This window comes from Anabrus simplex, chromosome 4 (genome assembly GCF_040414725.1).
Source record: "Anabrus simplex isolate iqAnaSimp1 chromosome 4, ASM4041472v1, whole genome shotgun sequence".
Taxonomy (NCBI): domain Eukaryota; kingdom Metazoa; phylum Arthropoda; class Insecta; order Orthoptera; family Tettigoniidae; genus Anabrus; species Anabrus simplex.
This window is the reverse complement of record NC_090268.1, coordinates 372,683,478-372,704,189: the sequence shown is the minus strand read 5'-3', so window position 1 is coordinate 372,704,189 and position 20,712 is coordinate 372,683,478. Positions and strand designations below refer to the sequence as shown.

The 20,712-nt window shown below is 37.3% G+C and overlaps 1 protein-coding gene across 2 annotated transcripts in view; it reads left to right on the top strand.

Annotated features, from left to right (window-relative positions):
* The window catches only part of HnRNP-K (Heterogeneous nuclear ribonucleoprotein K), a 281,790-nt gene that overhangs the window by 130,891 nt on the left and 130,187 nt on the right, over nt 1–20,712 (top strand). For both annotated transcript variants that reach the window (XM_067145808.2, XM_067145809.2), the window contains exon 4: nt 17,772–17,828. In XM_067145808.2, the coding sequence (XP_067001909.1) occupies nt 17,772–17,828 (57 nt within the window). The remainder of the gene's footprint in view (nt 1–17,771; nt 17,829–20,712) is intronic.

Here is a 20,712-nt window from a genome sequence, read left to right as displayed (position 1 = left end):
TCCAATGAATCGCGCCAATTCTTCGGTTCTTTGAGTAGACAGGTCACAGTACCTGCCAAGGAACATCCAGGATAGCCAACCTAACTAATAAACTTGATATTTCATAGTTTCAATTAGACTTGTGCAGATGGGGTACGATCAATCTTTTTCCAATTTTTGTGCAAAGTAACCCCACAGGTGCAAGGTATTCCCATTTTACGGTACTAAAGAATCTCTCTCGGAAAACTTCCTTTATCCATTCCATTCTTTCTTGATATACTTCATTTACTCCCCCCCCCCCCTTTTTTTTTCTTTCACATTTACAGCCAGCAAAAGTAAGGGGGTCCAATATGTGATGACCTCATTTTTTATGCAGTGATATTAAAGGAACTCTTTGTTCATGATCTCGCCTGCTATATTAATTGCAACAACTGTAAAGATTACATAAAGTAAACTCGTTTCTACATCCCGCGATGGTGCAGCACCCGATGGAGGGGAGCTGCATGTACCATTTTTACCGGATATCAACTTTCCTGCCATTCTTAAATCTGTGGCAGTGTGGGACCGGGAATCGGAACTCATGTCCCTGAGAAAAGCAGCTAGCTGTGCTAACCCTTACGCTGGCAGGCGTTCATAACTACAAAGAAGACATAGAGGATGACTGATGTGTGATTCAATTGTGTAGGTTGGACACAAAAATATTCACCTATTTGTACGCCGTCGTCAGAGCTGCAGTAGGCCTGCGCTACGGAAGAGACATTTCATAACTACGAAACGCAGATGTACCGCATGACTTTCAAGCGTGTTTTCATTGCGCAGGTCGTACGGATGAAACTATTCACAATCTGTGATTTAATCAGAGGCAGTAAGGCTTGTACTCTCTTTGAAGCGGAATAATCGTTCTATGATGAATTACGTTGGCGGGTCTTGTATGTGAGATTTATTTTCATTTTCTTTGTCCCAAATGGCCGGGTGCGTGCGTGCGCGCGCGCACGCGCGCGCGCGTGTGTCCTAATACACAAGTAAATATGGTGTTTTGTACCACTTGGTTCAGTTTTGAGTTCCTTCACTACAGTTCCATTTCTTTTGTGATCTCATCTAGTACTTCATCTTATTAGCAGAAATTCTGTTAGCATCAGTCTTTCTTATTGTCCATATTCATTTGCATGGGATGGGACTGGTCTTGATGAGGTTTTATATACACGTCTGTGAACTGGGGATGGCTTCATAATCTGATTTATAACTCCTCAAGTTTTCGTATATTTCATGATTGTGTGGTAAGTTGGCTTCCTTTTTCTCCCCTTGAAAAAGCCTACTTGGAACTATGCTTGTTGAACAGCTGGGCTGGTTTGCATAGTGTTACTGCATCTTTTCCCTTTCTTCTGTTCATGAGGGACTTTTCTTCTTGAGAGGCTTCCCTGAAAATAGACCTTTTTCAGTATCTGTTTCACAGCCTGTATGTTTTGTAAATCTGTCAGTCTGTTTTTTTTTTAATGTCCTAAGGGTGGAATTCATTGACAAGACTTATACATCTTATAAGCCAGGTTTCATTTCATATTATGTACTTAGGTGTCCCACTTATTGCTATAAGTGGACCTCCCACACACACTTAAGTGACTCACTTATGTTGCAACAAGATGGGGGATAATTTTGCTGAATATGTTGCATTTCATTCACAGAATACTTTCCATGCACACAGTAGAGATGGAAAATCCTGTCAAAATGTAATATGACCAACAATTTAAAGAAGGTTTTGTTTTAGTAACGTGAGAGTTATGAATATTCTTGTTCCTTTGATTGAGTGAACATAACCTCTAGAGGACTCACTATCTCAGCATTACTGAAGATATTGTTTTGAGATTTTATGCCACCTCTTAATTTTAGGTTATTATTGATATTATCATCACCATCATTACCAGTATTTCGCTTAAGTAACTGGAAATGTGTTACAAGTTGATAAGTTACCAAGACTGTAGGCCTATGGAATAGTAAAGAACTATACTGAGTTTCAAGAAAAATGAACGTGTTGCACTACTACCATTTTATTTTAAGGTTGATTTGTGCTAATTATATCAGGTTAGTCAACCAATCGTTTGCCGGTATATATCAGAAGTTTCTGAAATTATGGCATCGCACATCAAAACATACTAATTACTTTGTACTGGGGAAGTAATTAGGCCTATTACAACGTAACGGCTACGGATATATTTGTCAAATCATTAAAAGCATCGTAAGGCTATATATTTTAAATTTGGATGAATATTTGTATAGGTTCGAGTGCCTGGATAACTATAAACATATTATATTAAGAAGAAAATTAGACTCTGGGCATTTTCGTAGTTTGCATTGTCCACAAGAAGTTTTTCTCACGTCATATTCTGATGAGAAACTGCGTCGGTCTACTTGTTCTACATTATGTGCATGTATTGTACTTCGACACAAGTTCTTGCAGGTGCAGTCTCAGCTCGCTGTTTTTGTTATCCATTCTGATAATCAAATCCAATATAGACGATCTTTTAACCTCTAAAATTTCGCAATGTCCTTCAATAACCAAACGCAATAGATCATCCCACTATTCAATAGCCAGAACTACACGATCCAGGAAGCATGGGCATAATATACAGCATTGCCACATCTCCAGTGATACTTACTGTATCACTGAGTGTGCTCTATAAGTGCTGTCTGTGAAATGTAAACTCATATTAGTGAATACTTATTTTAAGTGATCCCCTATTACTTAAGGGGGCTCATACACCGCGAGATATCAAAATTTCCGTTTTTCCTTTTTTGCATTTATATGAAAGACTGCACCTTTCTTAGTACGCCTGTTAAGTTTCATAGCTAAATTCGGCATTTTGGCAGAGATATAGCATATTACGTGAGACCATGTGCACATCTGTCAGTGGAGTGGGTGTGGCATCAACTGTCATTGTCCTCTGTATAAATTCTCGGTTACTGTTTTCGTATCACCGGACCGATTGCAGATTTATTGTGGACTAAAAATGGTTGCCTGTAGTTCGAGAGACTTTGGGTGTAGTCAAGGAACCGGAAACAGGAAGGTGCAAACTTCTTTTGTTTTGATATGTATTCCGGTTCCTATGTATTCTATGTGGTGTGCAGCAGCTTTGTGGTGTGTTATCTTTGTGAGTGTTTACATATTATTCTGGAATAACAATGGGAAAGAAAGGTAGTGAGGGAGGTCCAAAAAGAGGCGTTTCCTTGGAAATCAACTTACAAACAGGGATAATGAAGCCAATGATCTTCAGAGACCTGGAACTTCTAAAAATAGTGCATCTGCCAGGAAGCTTGACTTGAAGGTGAGCCTGGAACGAAGTACACCGACATGTGAAGAAACTGTGTATAATCTACATAATGTTGGTTATAGGATTGCATATCTTCCTAGTTTATATACTGTTATAAGTGAGAATTTGTGCTGTAAAGTCTGCCATAACATTACGTTAGTAGAAACTGCTATGCAAAATGCCAACGAATCCTTCCATAATAAAGTGTGGTCAATTTGCCCAAAAAAGCACAAACAGTGGAGGAAAAATCGTGAGCATTGCTGCTTTTTATACTGTGAATTCATTTAATGATGGCAATGCTAGAAAATTGAAAGTGTTACAGAAACTGGATGTGACTGCGGGGAAGATATCAGAAACTGTTCTGAATCAGCGAGATATTCTTCGAGTGAAATCTGCAGAGAAGAGGCATCGAGAGGCATCCAAGGAGGCAAGGAGAACCCGGAGAAGACTCAGAATTGAAAAACGCACTAAAAACATTGAGTTGGAAGGTGATACATATGCTCCAGGAGCTTTTTGAGCGCAGTTTAAGTCGATACGAAGTGTTGAAATTTCAAAGCTATTTTCCCGAAAGTTTTGTCTTTTTGGAGGGAAAAACACAATATCTCTGGAACTATTTGAGATAACTGCATGGAACTTAGCGTTAATATCCCTGTTAACGATCTCTACAGGATGAAGCATGTTCATGAAGTTATACTTTAAAACAATTAAGATATAATTGGAATATTAAACAAAAAACTGTAAAATTTTTGAGAGACAGTTTAAATTTTTAATTTTTTAAAAACAATTTCCATTATAACATTCATAGTGCTTCATCCTTGAGATTTAAGCATCTTCTTTGCAGGAAAAAGAATCAATCAATTCAGATCAGTATTTTTTGTTAAATTGTGTTTTTTGTGCTTTATAAAGTTAAAAAAGTCACGAATATTTTTTTAAAAATAAGTCATGTAATACTTATTACAGTGTTCCCATTTATATATGAAATGGAAGCTCTATGTGTCTACTATAAGTATGTCAGTTTTTGTAATTCTATGTTACATATTAGTGAAGCTATAATGCAATATTTATCTGTATGCGCAAACCGACTCTCACGGTGTATGAGCCCCCTTAAGGGTTCCACTTATATATAAGTGCTGACTATGAATTCGGCCCTAAGGCTCTGTTAACCATATACACTGCCAGCAAAAAAGCAGAACACAAGATAGTTCAGACAGAATTTAATGTTAGTCCATTTGAAACCTTAGTAAACATCAGATTACAACAATATTTCAACATATTTTAAATTACCCAGTTTGACAATTAGTTTCAGCTCAATAATTGGGAGACATTATTGATCGTGACAATCACAACAGTCCAGCATGATTTCGGAAAGGTTCAAACCGAGAGCTCTGCACAGTTTTGTATGCAGTCCATTTGTCCAAATGTTTTCAACACATTTCTCTTGCTTCAGTAACAGGTATTACCACCTCTAGCTGCAGTTATAGCTATGATTCAATCAGGGATGCTTAGAATGTAATCTCGAATGTTCTCTTGTGGTATGAGCTCCCATTCTGCCTGGAGCGCAGCCTGTAGTTGTCAGAAGGAAGTGGAAGGACTCGTAGCAAATCTCCCATGTATTTACCTGACGTGCAGCATCGCGTTTAGGCCAGGACGCAGGCCGCCTCATGATTTCAATTCAGATTTCATCCAGGTACTCGAACACAAACGGCAATTATAAGCGAGTATTTTCATGCATCAGGATAAGGTTCTCGCTAATGACAGCTGCGAAAGGCACAACGTGATCCACAAAAATCTCTATGTATTGATGGTCTGTCAAGACTCGATTCTCGACGAACACATGCTCTTGTGTGCGCATCAGTGGTAATCCCAGTCCAGACCATTACAGAGCCTCCATTGAACGGTTTCCTTGCTGAGAAAGTGCAGGGTGAATAACATTCCCTGGACCTTCTCCATACTCTCTCCCTTCCCTTCCAGTGCCTTCAAGCAGAATCTGGATTCATTCGTAGACAACAATGAGCTCCACTGCTTTACAGTACAGTTATGATGGGCATTGGTGTATTGCATCGGAGAGAGTCGCGGTGCTCGCGTGTAAGCAGAGGTCCTGTGGCTGGTCTCTTAAATCCACTTCATACCTCTTCCTAACTGTCCTTTCGCTTATGTTTGTGCCCCTTACTGGGACCTTTCTCATCAACCCCCATAGCTTTATGCAGAGATGCCAACTATTATGGTTCAGTCGTAATAATTATGAATTACCCATCATTATTATGCCTTTACGAATCACACATCACAAATTAAGATTTTAAATCTAAGTGTGTGAAGTGTTCAAAAGGATAGACAAAGAATGCCATTACGGCTCGAATTCTCAGAATATTATGTTCGTATTTCTCAGTAATCATTTACAGTATACCACTTTCCTGTCCCCTGTTTAAGAATATTTTGAGTTTTCATGCACCGAACGCGGGGTGTGCTTCCAGTACCGGAAGTGGTATATCTTGCGGAGTTGTATTTGTTCGTCTCGTGATCAGACTTCCATGCAAGTACGAGAGTTCTTTTGTCTTTGTTTTGGCGGCAAAGTTGTGACAAACTCAGTTTGATTGTAAATTGTGCGGGACTGTTGAATTATTTATTGCGATTTTGGTTGCCAAATTTACATATATTGGTCTTTTAGGACATATGCTAATTGTGTGTTAAAAAGTGCGAAAGGTTTTAAGTAATGAAGCTATTTCTTGTGTAGGAAAATACGTTGTGATGACGTTACCATGACAAGGGACGCCAGTAATAAACCAAAAGTAGTTCAAAAATTTAGGGAGGAATACTCGAAAGGATGGCCCTGTTTACTGCGTTCCTCAAAATCTCATTCACACGTGTTATGTAGTGCGCGTGTAGCTGCGATTCTTCAGAGGCGCATGGTGAGGAAGAACACGACTGTATTCCATGCTAATAGTAAAATGAACTCCGAACTGTTAAGTGTTCTGTTAGTACAGAGGATGCACATGATATTAAAAGAAAAAGCATGTCAGCAGAGTATGTTTACCAAGCAGGAACTATAATAAGCTGCTAAGGGAGCAACTACAGTACTCAACAAAAGAATTGATCTTGCAACCTTCATTCAGATATGTACTGCAGATCACCTGTTACTTTAGTAGATAAGAATCATACACTCTTTATATGCCAGTCTTTGAATATGTTACATCTGGTTGAATTGTATGTTCATTGATTTTTCAATGATACTTAAGTTAGTAAGATCCCGGAAAAAAAATTTCTGCGGCCGCTGCCTCACCCCTCTGGCCACTCCTGTGCCGTAACGGCTGCATTATGAATTGTGTTTCTTGAAAGTTGGCATCTCTGCATATGACGATAAAATGCTCCAATTGGGCCATAGTCAGATGGGGCCACATGCCACGGAGATCAACAGTTAAGGGACCTTTTCAGTCTAGAGACAAATGCCACCTCATCTGGATTCCCAAGAATGATCCAGATTGATGAGCCAACAAAAATAGGATGCATTTCATCACGGCAAATGATAAGCATTAAAACGTTAAAGGAATTTAATAACTCTTGTTAAAAACATAATCAAATGCATAAAATTAACACTGAGTAGCAAATATAATCCGACAAGACAAAATGATGTGGATTAAAATAGAATCTCATGAGGATGGTTTTCCTTGTGACGCCTGGACTATGCAGACATTTTAGTTCATAAATCATCCACCATAGACCAACAAAGGGATCACCTACAAAGAAATTTTAAAGAGTTTCCATGACAACAGCCATTACTCCAAATACCTGTGTTTCTCTTGTTGATAGGAAGTGCACAGAGTGACAAATTTCAGTTGTAAAAATAATTTCTGTGTTATTGAGGGCTTTTAGGATAATATACACATGGTGTTTTGTGGAATTATGTTTCTTTACAAAAGAAAATTTAGTGAAAACTGTTTGTTCCTTGTGAGACCCACTGCGCAGTCATGAATATTTTTATGGAGACCAAGTTTGAGGTTGTATAATTTCGTTATTATTGACTGGTTTTGTTCAGGGACCGAAATGAAGTGTCGCCAAGTTGTTTCCAAGGAGTCCCTCGCCTGTCAAATGGGAGTGGGACTCCATTACTCCCATAGGTCCGAGGCTTGCTTAAAATGTTCTGAGCTCGGTAAATTCATGAAGTAGGATGCTGCCCTACTTGCACATAGTCCAAGTGAGGATCTCTCCTCTAACGGGTTATGGACCACCGGTGAATTGTGTAGTCCTAGCCGCCTGAGCACAAGGAGGGCCACGACTCAGAATATGTCCGAGATGCCCACTCCCATTTCATAGCAACTGGTATCCCGACTCTCAGGACCACTTACTAGGCCACTCAGCCGTTGCCCATGGTTCACGAACTAGGACGTGACTATAGTAACCCACAAACATGAACCATGTAAAAGAAATAACCGTCAATAAATGGCCCTAACGCAAAATGAAAGGAGGCGAATACTTGCACTCCTACATGTGAATTCTAAAACCTAAAGGGCACTAGGCTGATGAAACAGGGGCTATTCCCAAACTATGGAGGGGACTCGTATAAGAAAGAATTCAGGACATTACAGGAAGGAAGAAAACCAGTTACAAAACGTAGTCACCTCAAACCAATATGAAGGGGAACTCGAGAGGGTACTTCACTTTCTATCCTTGATTTACAAAGATTTTATGATGTTACATAAGCCAGCTGAAGTTACATTTTCAGAAAGTTAGGTTACATAGTTAAGGTTTCGGACCTCTCCCTCGGGTTAAACTGCAGAGATAGCAAGAAATAAATATGTTAAGTGGCCACACACACACACACACACACACACACAAAGTTAGATGGCGATCAATTGGCCAAGAGACATGAAAATCCGCAGTTTATAAACCCCCGGGGAAAGTTCGAGACCTTTCATGAATAATCAAGCCACACCCTCTCACTTTATTGGTTACCTTAAAGTTACACACAAAATCGAAGAAGCAGCCTGTGATAGGTGAAAAATTAATTACAGAAATTCGTGATTGGCTAAATTTAAAACTGGCCGTGAGAAAGGATAAATATTGCCAACCCAAAAATGATTGAACGAAATTTTCTTCTTTCGGTGCCTATCCGTTTCGGATGTTGGCGATCATGATGGCTATTTTCGTCTTGTTTGTGGCAGAGCGGAACAGTTCAACTGATGACATATTGCACCAGCCTCTAAGATTGTCAAGCCAAGATATTCTTCTTCTTCCAGGACCTCTTTTGCTGTTTTTTAGTAAAGAAAAAACTTATGAATACAAAATTCCTTCAAAAAAGTTCTTTCACTTTGCACCAGAGTGCATGATCATAGTTTTTTTAGCAGAGGCATCTGTTGAAAGTCCAAACCTCTTGATGACTGGTAAACAAAACACGTAAAATTTCATACAGTACATGAAACTTCAAAATAAGAAAATTATGTCCAGTTACTGTAGTGACATCTTGTGAGTAATGGTTGAAGTAGGTGTAGTTTCTAGTTCACTATTTCTCCAGAAGAGGAGTTCTTTTAGGCGCAAGATTTAAATGTGCGGCGTAGAGGTGCACCTCCCGGTACAACAATAATGGTGATGATGATGATGATGATAATAATAATTTTAATTTTTTGCAACTCACCAGTCCTTATTTACATAAAATTACATAATTAATCCTACACGATGATCTGTTCTTGGTATGCATTCCTTTGTGTTTGATAACAGACTGGAGTCTTTGAGGCATACCATTTACCAAATTTACCCAGTTCTTATTTCTGGGTCGTGATGCCAGATCTAGGTAAGTTGCTCCATTAAGGCTTGCTTGGTAGTGATGATACTCTTCTTCAGTTTCATCGTAATTATAGCCCAGAGATTTTCGATAGGGATGAGATCTACTGTTGTTTATAAGTTTCATTTCCGTATTGATAGATATTACTTTACAAAAAACAATATGTATATGAGTTTCCACCTTATCAATACAAATTTATTTTACATTAAGCAGGTAAATATAGTCAAGACTAGTTTCGACCCCTAGGGGGTCATCCTCAGTTGACAAGCGTTAAAAATGTATTGTTTACAAAAACATCACATGTAGTGGTAAAAGCTTAAATTAATTTGAACCGATCATTAATGTTGGTATGTCTGGTACATGATTGACTAGTGTGCATCATCCATGAAGACACATATTGTTTTTTATGCTACTACCATCCAATTTTTTAGGTTATACAATGTGGAATATACATGCATTTATGCAACTCAACAGTGGCAAGTTTAACAATGTACATTTAAAGTTGGTTCATAAATTACACATTGGCTATTGATTAGGACATTGGTTTGAACACTTTTGACTAGAATATCAATGTGTCACCTTACTGGCATATATCTTAGATGCTAAAATCAGTTTGTAAAGCCTGTTACTCTTGATTGAGTCTTAGTATAAGGTTAAAATTTTAAATGAAAACTATTTGCTTAGTATAGACATTAAATAATGCTGTTAAAATGGACGTAGTGGTAAAAGCTTAAATTGATTTGAACCGATCATTAATGTTGGTATGTCTGGTACATGATTGACTAGTGTGCATAATCCATGAAGACACATATTTTTCATGCTACCACCATCCAATTTTTAGGTTATACAATGTGGAATATACACACATTTGTGCAACTCAACCGTGGCATCTCCCAACAGGCAGCTACAAAGAATGCACGGTTCCAACACCTTACATACTGTACCTTGTTTTTACAACATATACGCTTCCACGATAAAATCAACGTGCATCAAGACGCATAATTTCAACACATTCTGACAAATGCCACCAGCCAGAAACATCACGACATACGGATGGAAAACATGCTCCATTAATGTTTCTAATAACTCCAATATTAGTAGCTGCCTAATATATCTCCAGATATATATCTAAGCATTACCCGATCTACAGCGGATTATTAAAATGCTAACTGTTTTGTACATATAAATATTTTTACGGACCCATTTTACTAGAACACTATATCTAAGACTGTTATGAAAAATTCGTCAACCCCATTTGTTCCAAAACAATGTACATGTTGCACCACATATCAATAACATTAATGTAATGTGTTTTTAACCAGGCATATATGATATACATATACCACTGTTTTAGCTATATGTCCATTTTGACAGCATTATTTAATGCCTTTGGTAAGCAAATAGTTTTCATTTAAAATTTTAACCTTATACTAAGACTCAATCAGGAGTAACAGGCTTTACAAACTGATTTTAGCATCTAAGATATATGCCAGTAAGGTGTCACATTGATATTCTAGTCAAAAGTGTTCAAACCAATGTCCTAATCAATAGCCAATGTGTAATTTATGAACCAACTTTAAATGTACATTGTTAAACTTGCCACTGTTGAGTTGCATAAATGCATGTATATTCCACATTGTATAACCTAAAAAATTGGATGGTAGTAGCATAAAAAACAATATGTGTCTTCATGGATGATGCACACTAGTCAATCATGTACCAGACATACCAACATTAATGATCGGTTCAAATTAATTTAAGCTTTTACCACTACATGTGATGTTTTTGTAAACAATACATTTTTAACGCTTGTCAACTGAGGATGACCCCCTAGGGGTCGAAACTAGTCTTGACTATATTTACCTGCTTAATGTAAAATAAATTTGTATTGATAAGGTGGAAACTCATATACATATTGTTTTTTGTAAAGGGATGAGATCTGGCGAGTTCTCTGGCCAGGGGAGAGCACTGACCTCCTCCTTAGCCAAATAATTCAACACTGACTGTGCTGTGTGACAGGGAGCTCTATCCTGTATCATGACAATTTCCCCACTTGGAAACGAGCCATTTGCTTTTGGCAGGAATACTTCTTTCAGTACCTCTACAATAGTTCCCTCTACAATGTATTATCTCCAGAGCCCCACACTGACATTCTCCAAACCATCACACTGTTTGGGTGTTCAACACTTTGTTGAGCACAATCAATGTTGAATTCCTCGTTCAGTCTCCTGATGTATTGGGGGGATTCATCGCAAATAGAGAAGATGGATTCATCTGTAAAGATCACCTGAAGGAAAACATTCAGCTTATAACCGACACTCAGAAACGGGGGAACAGTTCCATACATAACAAAATGAATTTCCAAAAATTCTGACATTTTACTCCAGTGGGCATCCTCAAGTAATTTAATGGATTTACCTTTTCCCAATCTAGTGGGCCCAGTGTTAGAGGCCTCTAACCCACTTAAGGCGCCTCACAGCCATTGAAGGAGCGATCTTGGCTGTTTTCCAAGGCCGACAAGTTTGAAATCCTCCCCTACCGGGTGTTCTTCGTACTGTTCTTGGTGACACATCCACTCCATACTCCTGCATCTTGAGGGAGAGTTCCTTATTGGTTGATTTCCTGTTTTGTAGGACAAGATTTTCAAGTTTTCTCACGCCTCTGTCACTAAGTTTTTGTTTATGTCCACCTTTCCCACTACAATTCCTTTGGTATACTTGCCCTTTACCGCACTGTTTTTTGATTCTGCTAACAGATTTTTGGTATATATTAATTTTTTTGTGCTATGGTCCTTTGCGAGTAAGTCTTATAAAAAAAAAAACGTGCAACTGCTATTTTCCGAGGAGATAAATTGCTTGTTGATTTGTGACAAAACTTCACAGTAAAATCTGAAAATGCAATGTCTGTTTAGTGATCCTTGTATACAAAAGACAGAAGAGAATAATTCTCTAAATTAATAGAAGCATTTAACTTCAAAAAATACTCATTCATTTAGTATTTACGATAAAATACTTTATGCTAATGAGGCTGATTTTCCTAATCCACAAAGATGAAGCACCAGCTGACTGCAGTGCTACCACAACAAACCATATAACAGAATTCCTTCCAAATATACCCAAGAAAGTGAATAATATTTGCATTAAGTATGTTTAATGAAGAGTACTTTATTGAGGAACTGTACTTCTTCGCTTTTTTCACTTTTAGTCTAATAATTTGGCCACCCTTCATATTGTATATAAGCTGTTACTATTCACAAAAATACGCGGCACGAAAATTCACAGCAATAAACCTTAAGACTGCTGTTTGTGGTTATTCTTTTCCAAGGGTGGGAAACGGCAACAATATTGGTGTTGTAACTGTCATGATAAATATTTATCAGGGATTGTGCTGACACATCTCAAATGGTCTAATTAACTTATGATACATTGCCATATTGTTGTAATGTCATATTTTATTTATACAAGGTTTCAAATGGGCTAACATTAAATTTTGTCTGAAATACATAGTATTTTGCATTTTTTTGCTGGTAGATTAGTAGACTTGTATGGTTTCTCCATGAGGTTAACAGGTATTCGGTCAGTTTGTCAGCCGTGCCACATGACCATAGAAAGTTACCCTGCTTTCCCTGGCACAGTCAAGATTATCTAGGAGTTGAGTGCTGAACTGTGACATCTCCAGTATTCCCCATATTCCCATACTGAACCTTGGATCTTTCTGAGAGTACACTCTCTGACTTCACTCGTCCAGTAAACTTTTATATTGAGCTTCCGCTATAGTCCAGATAAGTAATTTCATTTTCTCCTTCCAGTAATCATTGTTTAAACAAATTGAGAAGGTTTTTTTCCTTTTGTAGGACCCAATTCTAGTCTTGTTTTGATACACTCACGTTAACTTGGATGCAATTTTGTGTGAATTGTAGACCAATCCATTCCAGGTAATCTTCTATACGGGCAGTTGGTGAAACGCCATTTGCGAACAAGATACCGTCTAACTTCTAGATTTTTATTTAAATAAATATCACCATGCTTCTGTTGCTGCCACACTTGTACAACATTTTCAAGTGATATATAAACGGGAAATCAGTTTCCTTACTAGATACCTCTTGATTTCCATTCTGTTGATCTGCCTGACCCCAATCTTAATTGATATTAAATTGCTGTAATATATGATAAAGATGATATACACATTAAAAGAAGATTGCCCAATGAAGTCCGCTATATACTTCAATTCTTTAATTGAGTCGTATGCGCGAACAAACGTCTATGCTACATTTTTGTGGCATTTGAGATATTCACGGAACAAACATGTATGATGTGTCCCTGATCTGTATTTGCAGGTAGTTTGAGCATATCTCAACAGATGGCTATAGTATTCTGGAAATTGTGAAGAGAAATGCACTTGAAACATAATGGAACAAAAGTATGTTACATAGTTTCCCGCACTAGCGCGCGACAATAATCTTAACCACTGTACTGAAGAGAGTTCATTTAAGTTTTATAAAAAATGGCACAGTATCTGTATAAGCACCAAATCATTATAATTAGGCTAAAATATTCAAATAACACTATTCTCCTCTGTATGCATCCATTATATGCGAAAGAGTGAGCGCCTGCACTTCTAACCTTTTGGTTTACGGAACAAAAGTCTGTTACATTCTCTTGCGTAGCAATATCTCGTGGTCAACAATCACATTTATTGCCGTTTTTCTAAATATATAGGGAATGTAACATAGTCGTTTGTTTGCGCATACGACTCGATTGTTACTTAAAATATGTAACGTGAATTTTTTCCGAAGACTATGTCCCATAAGAAGAACTTCAATCACATTTGTATATAAAATTTTTAGAACACACATCAATTCCTTGAACCAAGGACTAGCCAGATGATTCTATATGTTTTAATGCTATTGTTATAATTTTTTTAAACAATACGCAATGTGTTCCAATCAATCACTATTGATCTGCATTTAGGGCAGATGCCCAGGTGGCAGATTCCCTGTTTGTTGATTTACTAACCTTTTCATAAATGATTGCAAAGAAATTGGAAATTTATTGAACATCTCCCTTGGTAAGTTCCAATTCTTAACTCCCTTTCCTATAAACGAATATTTCCCCCAATTTCTCCTCTTGAATTCCAACTTTATCTTCATATTGTAATCTTTCCTACTTTTAAGGACACCACTCAAACTTATTCGTCTACTGATGTCATTCCACGCCATCTCTACACTGACAACTCGGAACATACCACATACAAGACGTGATAAATATCATTATGGATCCGTATTGAATATACTATAGTTTCGGATGCTAATTAGTTTAATACTATCACCTATTTATACATTAAAATTTTTAATAATTAGGAATTTATCATTATTACCATAAGAATGTGAGACATGTTTTGCCTTTCATAGAAGGCATCAGTCACTGTACCTCCTCAAGGTTAAATCAGGTACCTGATTTATATTTAAATTATAATTACTAAGAATTAATATTAACGTATTTACAGTAGGAGCAAGGCATATAACTATTTGTAATGTTAGGAAATGTAATCGCAGAGATTTATTCTCTGGGTCTCAAACGGTTTTTCAAAGTTGTACTTTGGTATCACATGATCAGAAGGCATGTTTAGAACTCTGTTATTACTCTGTTAATTTTACAGTGTCCTAGATTGGGTCTTTGTGCATTCCAGCACTCTGATTGTGCCAATCTGTATGAATCCTTTCTAGCCTGTCCTTTTATGAAATTGCATAGTGATGGGAGGTCTAGTAAAGTATTCAAGGCTTCTGTCGGCGTAGTTCTCATAGCCCCAGTTACGGCTGTGCATGCCATTCTCTGTAGAATATCCTATCTATTAATGACTTTTCCTGGGCTTACTTTCTGCCACCAGATGATTGCAGCATAGGCCATCAACAGTCTAATGATCATTTTATATATCCACATTAGCATTGATGGCTCTTTTACATGCATACTGCAAGTTCTTGGCCCGGATTATGTTCCTTTCTATATATGGATTCCAGGTAAGATTTTTATCTAACACTACACCTAGGTGCAGTGCCTGTTCTACCATATATCTTGCCCAGAGAACTTCAGTCTTTCCCTCTAATTTCCTCCTTGTAAAAGGGACCAGAGTTATCCTTGTTCGGGTTGACAGATAGTTCTTCCCGACACCAGTTCTCCACAAGGTTAGGTGATCTTTTTGCATGAGGTACTGGATATCACCTTACCTCGTACCACAATCACTAGGTCATATACGTATCCTTGTGTTTAAAAACCTTATTCGTTGAGCATAGCTATGATTTTGTTCACCACGAGGTTCCACAGCAGAGGAGAAAGAACTCCTCCCTGATCAGTCTCGGGTGGCCTTACAGTCGGCGTTTCTTCTAACAGGGATTCTTTTATCTTCCATCTAACGGATTTTAATCCCTTTGATGACAGTTTTACTCACCTTGCTCTTTTCCAATGCCTTAAACATCGAATCATAGGTTGTATTGCTGAAGGCTCCTTCCATATCTAGAAATGCCGCCAGTGCAATTTCTTTATATTCTAGGCTTTCCTCTGGTTTACAAACCAACTGGTGGAGTGCTACTTCATTGGATCTGCCAGGTCTATATGCAAACTGATTTTCATGTAGCGTTGAGTTCAGTTGCACCGTTCTGATATATTTATCCAGAATTTTCTCCATTGCTTTCAGCATGAAGGAGGTTAAACACAATGGTCTGTATGCTTTGGCTTGGGCATAATTTGCCCTTCCAGACCATGATTTTGGCACGTACCCTAAAGCTAGGCTGGCTCTGAAAAGGTCCGTCAGGGCATTGATGAGTATCTCCCGTCCTTCCTGTAGTATCGGAAGTATCTCATCTGCCCCCGGAGTCTTTATAGGATGAAACGTGTCGATTGCCCATTTTATGTGGATATGTTTATTATTCTGTTGGCACAGTTCCAGTCTAGAATTTTTTTTTTTCCCCCTCGAAAAGTGGCTGGGACAGATACGCATGGAGATACGGCAGCTGGACCTGTTGGTCTGCAATAGGTGCATAGATTGGTGCCAGAATAATGGATAAAGGGAATAGTAATACCAGTTATAGGGGAAAGGGGGTGGGGCAGAAAATATCAGGATTTGCACTTGTATCACAAGTTGCAAAAATATTGGAGAAGTTACTAGAAAGGAGATAGAGGAAAGATGGGACGTAAGAGGAACGAATATGGCTTTAGAAATGGCAGTTTAATGGTGGACCCCATTTTTAGTGTAATGCAGCTGATAAAACAATAGGAGTATGGGGAAAAATTTAGTGATGGTATTTCACGAAATAGTAAAGGTATATGGTAGTATACCCAGGGAAACTGTATATGAAACAATGCTAAGAAAGGCAGCTGGCAAACAATGGAAATTCTACATGCAATGTATGGCAAATATTTTAGATACGCCCAGGCACTAGTTCGGAGGACAGAATAGTAAGGAATGTTACTGGGCTAAGACCGATGTCACCACTATTGTGGTGTTCATGGCGGTAATGAATGAAATTGTGATGGAGTCAATGGAAGCATTTGGGAGAAAGAGCGATGGTTGTAATGCTATTTACTCACGATAATGTGGTGTGCGGAATGGACAATAGTGTGGAGAAGAGTAAGGTGAAGGTTAATAACCAGAGTTGAAGGTAGGGAATGGAATCTTAAATAATAGAGGTCAGAACTGTTAGTGTACAGCTTCAAATACCTAGGAAGTATACCAGTGCAAAATCCAAGGTGGGATATAGATTAGGAGAAGGGTGCAACAAATGTATGGAATGTAATTCAGAAGTGGGTGTTATCAAGGAAGTGTAAGGTAGTGATGTACAATATGTACTATACACTCATATTGACATACACAGCTGAGACCTGGGCAGTGACGGAGAGTAAAATTCAAGCCACTAAAATGAAATTTGTGTGATCAGAAAGACAGAGTGAGAAATTAGACTGTTTGGAGGGAAATTGAAATGTTAAATGACAGAACCGAGAAAAAGGGGCTAAGATAGTTTCGATGTGTGAAGAAAATGGAAGAAGAAAGGATACCAGAACAGATGATGTGAGGAAGGTCAAGTACCATCAATATCCCAAACCAGCTGGAGCTGGATAAGGGGAAATAATGATGGTAAATTTGTTTAGTTATCTGCAAAGAATACTCTATTGGCAGCTCAGGCAATTTGTAAATTTGAACAAGGCTGAATGACCATCACTGTGATCAACGTATATATATATATAAAGCTTGTGTGCAACATATATTAGTTTTGTCTCCCCACCCCAAGCAAAATGACAAAATATAGTTACTAGTTCATCCTTATTTTGAACATTTGCAATTGGAGCATGTTTGTGATTCTAACATTAGGTAATGTCTTTTTAATTTACAAAATTGACAATCATTTGTTGCCATTGGCTACAGAAGGCTTGTGGGCATGCACGTGTGGTTGGTATAAGGGATGCTTTTTAAAGGAATACTATTTTTTTAATTACTTTTTTAAAATTTTTAAATTCATTTTTTGGATTAGTGGACAATAATTTGTTGCTATTGGTCATTGAGGTTGTTTATTAAATTAAAAATAAGTATCTATACCTATTTTTTTGGTATACTTTCTTAAAGGAATTTTTAACTAATTTGTTATATTTCATGTTTGACATAATTCATATTTTCCACCTGGTGTAGATATCCTATTTTGTAATTCATGTTTCTTTCTTCATCTTCAGGCTGCTGGCTCAATTATTGGAAAAGGTGGTCATAATATTACTAAGCTGAGGACTGAGGTGAGTAGGGAAATGTGAATTATTAGTTTCTTTTGCTGTAACCAGTTAGTTGTAGAATATAATTAAACTAACTTAATAAATTAATATTTTCTTTAAATTAAATTTGTATTTGAGATCTATAGTTTTTTATTTTTTTTGTTAGGTTATATGTAGGAATTTATGGGTTATCATATTTGGCTTCAGAATTATGTTAAGGTATCTAAATGTTGACTTTTTATTTTTGTGGTTTCTGAAAATAATATGTACTTCCATGAACTTAAGCACTCCAGAGTCTGATTTCTTGTATTTGTTTATTCCATTTTTGTTTTAATAATTTTTGTAAAATGGTACGCAAGCATACTGGATGGGTATAAAGTTTTATTGCGTGAATAATTGAATTCAAAGCTATTAACACGGAACATATCGTCAGTAAAATTTAATTGTATCTCCTTTAATTAGTAAAAGAAAATTTTGTAACTTGTTGAACTTGGTTTGTGTATTTTTAAGAACGCAAATATGCAGTTATTTTGTATGTTGTGCCAGTCACTGATGAATAGAGGGTGTCTTTATTTGTGGGGAGATGAAGACTTAATTTGTAACTGATTATAATGGCAATATTAATTCCATGGTCAGTGCACTCCTTTGACTTGAAATTTACTTTCTGATTATTTTTATTATTTAATATTTGTGCACATTATTAAAAAGCTATATTTTGTTATAAAGAGGAATTCTCAAAATTGTACCTGCCCTTCTAATGAACTGTATCAAGACTTGAATAATCCTCCCATTAGTGAAATGCACACATTCATTATAGTTGTAAGTTGTGTATAATTGGCGACTATAAAGCAAATATGCCAGACCTAAGTTAGATCTGTCATTACTGCCAACTTGGGTTGTTACATATGTAAACCTCAAATACTGCAAAACGGATTACAGTACCGTGGATGTCCACTATAGCGTGTATGGCATATAGTGAGAATCCTGTTGTAACAATATTTTTTGTCCCTTGTACATTCCTATATTAACACACTGAAGACCATGTCTTAACGGTGGTATTTGGGCAAGCAGGCAACCAAATTTTGTAGGTTTTTCAAAAATTGTAAATATAGTAGGAAGGTTGCAATTATAACACACTTATATAATCAAAAAGTTGTCCATTTTACAGATTAAACAGTTGCATTAAAATCCATTGAACACTTTTCTCTTTACACATTTTCCAATATGCCTTTTACAACAACGAACATTTTAAGACTAGACATATTGAGCTTGAGTGTGGAATAGTTTGAAGCATTCAGGTACACGGTACTACAGAACACATTGGAAACCTCAGCATGTCTCCTTTCTCAGTACTTAACTATTTTCAGTTATGTCTCCTTTCTCTGTACTTACCTATTTTCAGTTTTTCCTTTATCTGCACAGACTTAGCAAGTGTGCATTGGTTTTCTTTCTTTTCTGTTGGAGGATTCCTGTCAACAAAATGCCTCCTAGCAAGCAATCTGTTGGAGCCTGTACTTGATCCTGGTTTTTGGTGTACATCTGTTCCAGATTTTTTTACAAGAGCAGTACCTAACTCAACCATGTTGCAATATTTTATAGTACTCACATCCTGAGTTTTCTGGTACAACACAAATCTATTTGAGATTGCCATAACAAACTTATGGAAGAGCAGTTTTTTTCTTCATAAATTCAGTTGCTTTCTTCCAAAGGGATAATGTGCTATCAATTGATCACTCCTGTTTACCCATTTTATTTGCATTGTAATCAAGGATAGCATCTGATTTATATTTAATTTTGGGGCCCTCTCTTGTGCAAACATCAGACAAGGCTGCCTTGTGACAAGTTGACAAAAGTAAGATGTCCCTTGTGTTCATCTTCTAACAAAACACTACTTCACCTCTCTCTATCTTTCTCTGAACAATGTCATTCAAAAGTAACTCTTTCCTGTTCAGCATAAAAGTTCCTACAGCTTTAATCTTACTTTCCCATAAAAAGTGAAAGACTGCAGGGGAGCTATAAATCTGTCCATGTAAACAGTAGGGTCTATGGCCTTTGTTCGCTAGCAGTCCTTAAGAAGTGGAATAATGTATGTCTGCAGCACCTTACCAATCAATAAGACTTCCATTTTCAAAACACACCCTGGAAAAGCATCACAAACAACAAATAACTTTATACCTTTTTCTGGCATGTTTTTTCAGGTACACTTTGAATTGAATTCTATCACTAAAACTACACGTTCCTTCATCAGCATTTAGGCATGGAATGTAAGGAGAGAAAAATGTCTGAATTGGGAGGGGGGGAAAAGCCTTAAAACGGTTTCTGCTCATAACAGATGACTGAAATCGACTCAAATAAAGGCTCTTTTGTATCAATAGTAGTTTGGTTTTGGTTTCGTCTGTAGAAGGCACTTCTGAATTATAACGGCGACAAATTGGTACATCTCTCATAACTTCACTGGCTGATCAAGCTCCACAAATGGTTTAAATTTAATTGTTCGACGTTTTCAGTGACGAAGGCAGCATACCTGTTAGTCTCAGACTTGAAGAGTTTCACCATTTTTTCAGTAACAGATATTAACACATTGTGGACCGGGTGCACTTCACCCCATGCACAGCCCTGTTCCCGGGCACTTTCTAACTACCTCTAAGTTGGAGTGCATGCATTCAAATAAACTCTCAGAACTTCACTAGCTTTTGAAGGACTACTGCGTATTTTTCTAGTGGCCTTCCTGAATACATGTTGAAATGCAGGTTATTTCTTGAAATCTATTTCGGCTCATAGTTTTCGGAAATATGGGTTTTTTTTATTAGGGGATCGGTTGGCCAGTAATCTTCCAGACATGATTTCTTCACCTGCCCTATCAATATACACAGAGCAATATTTTTTTTTTAATTTCCCTGCTAGTGAC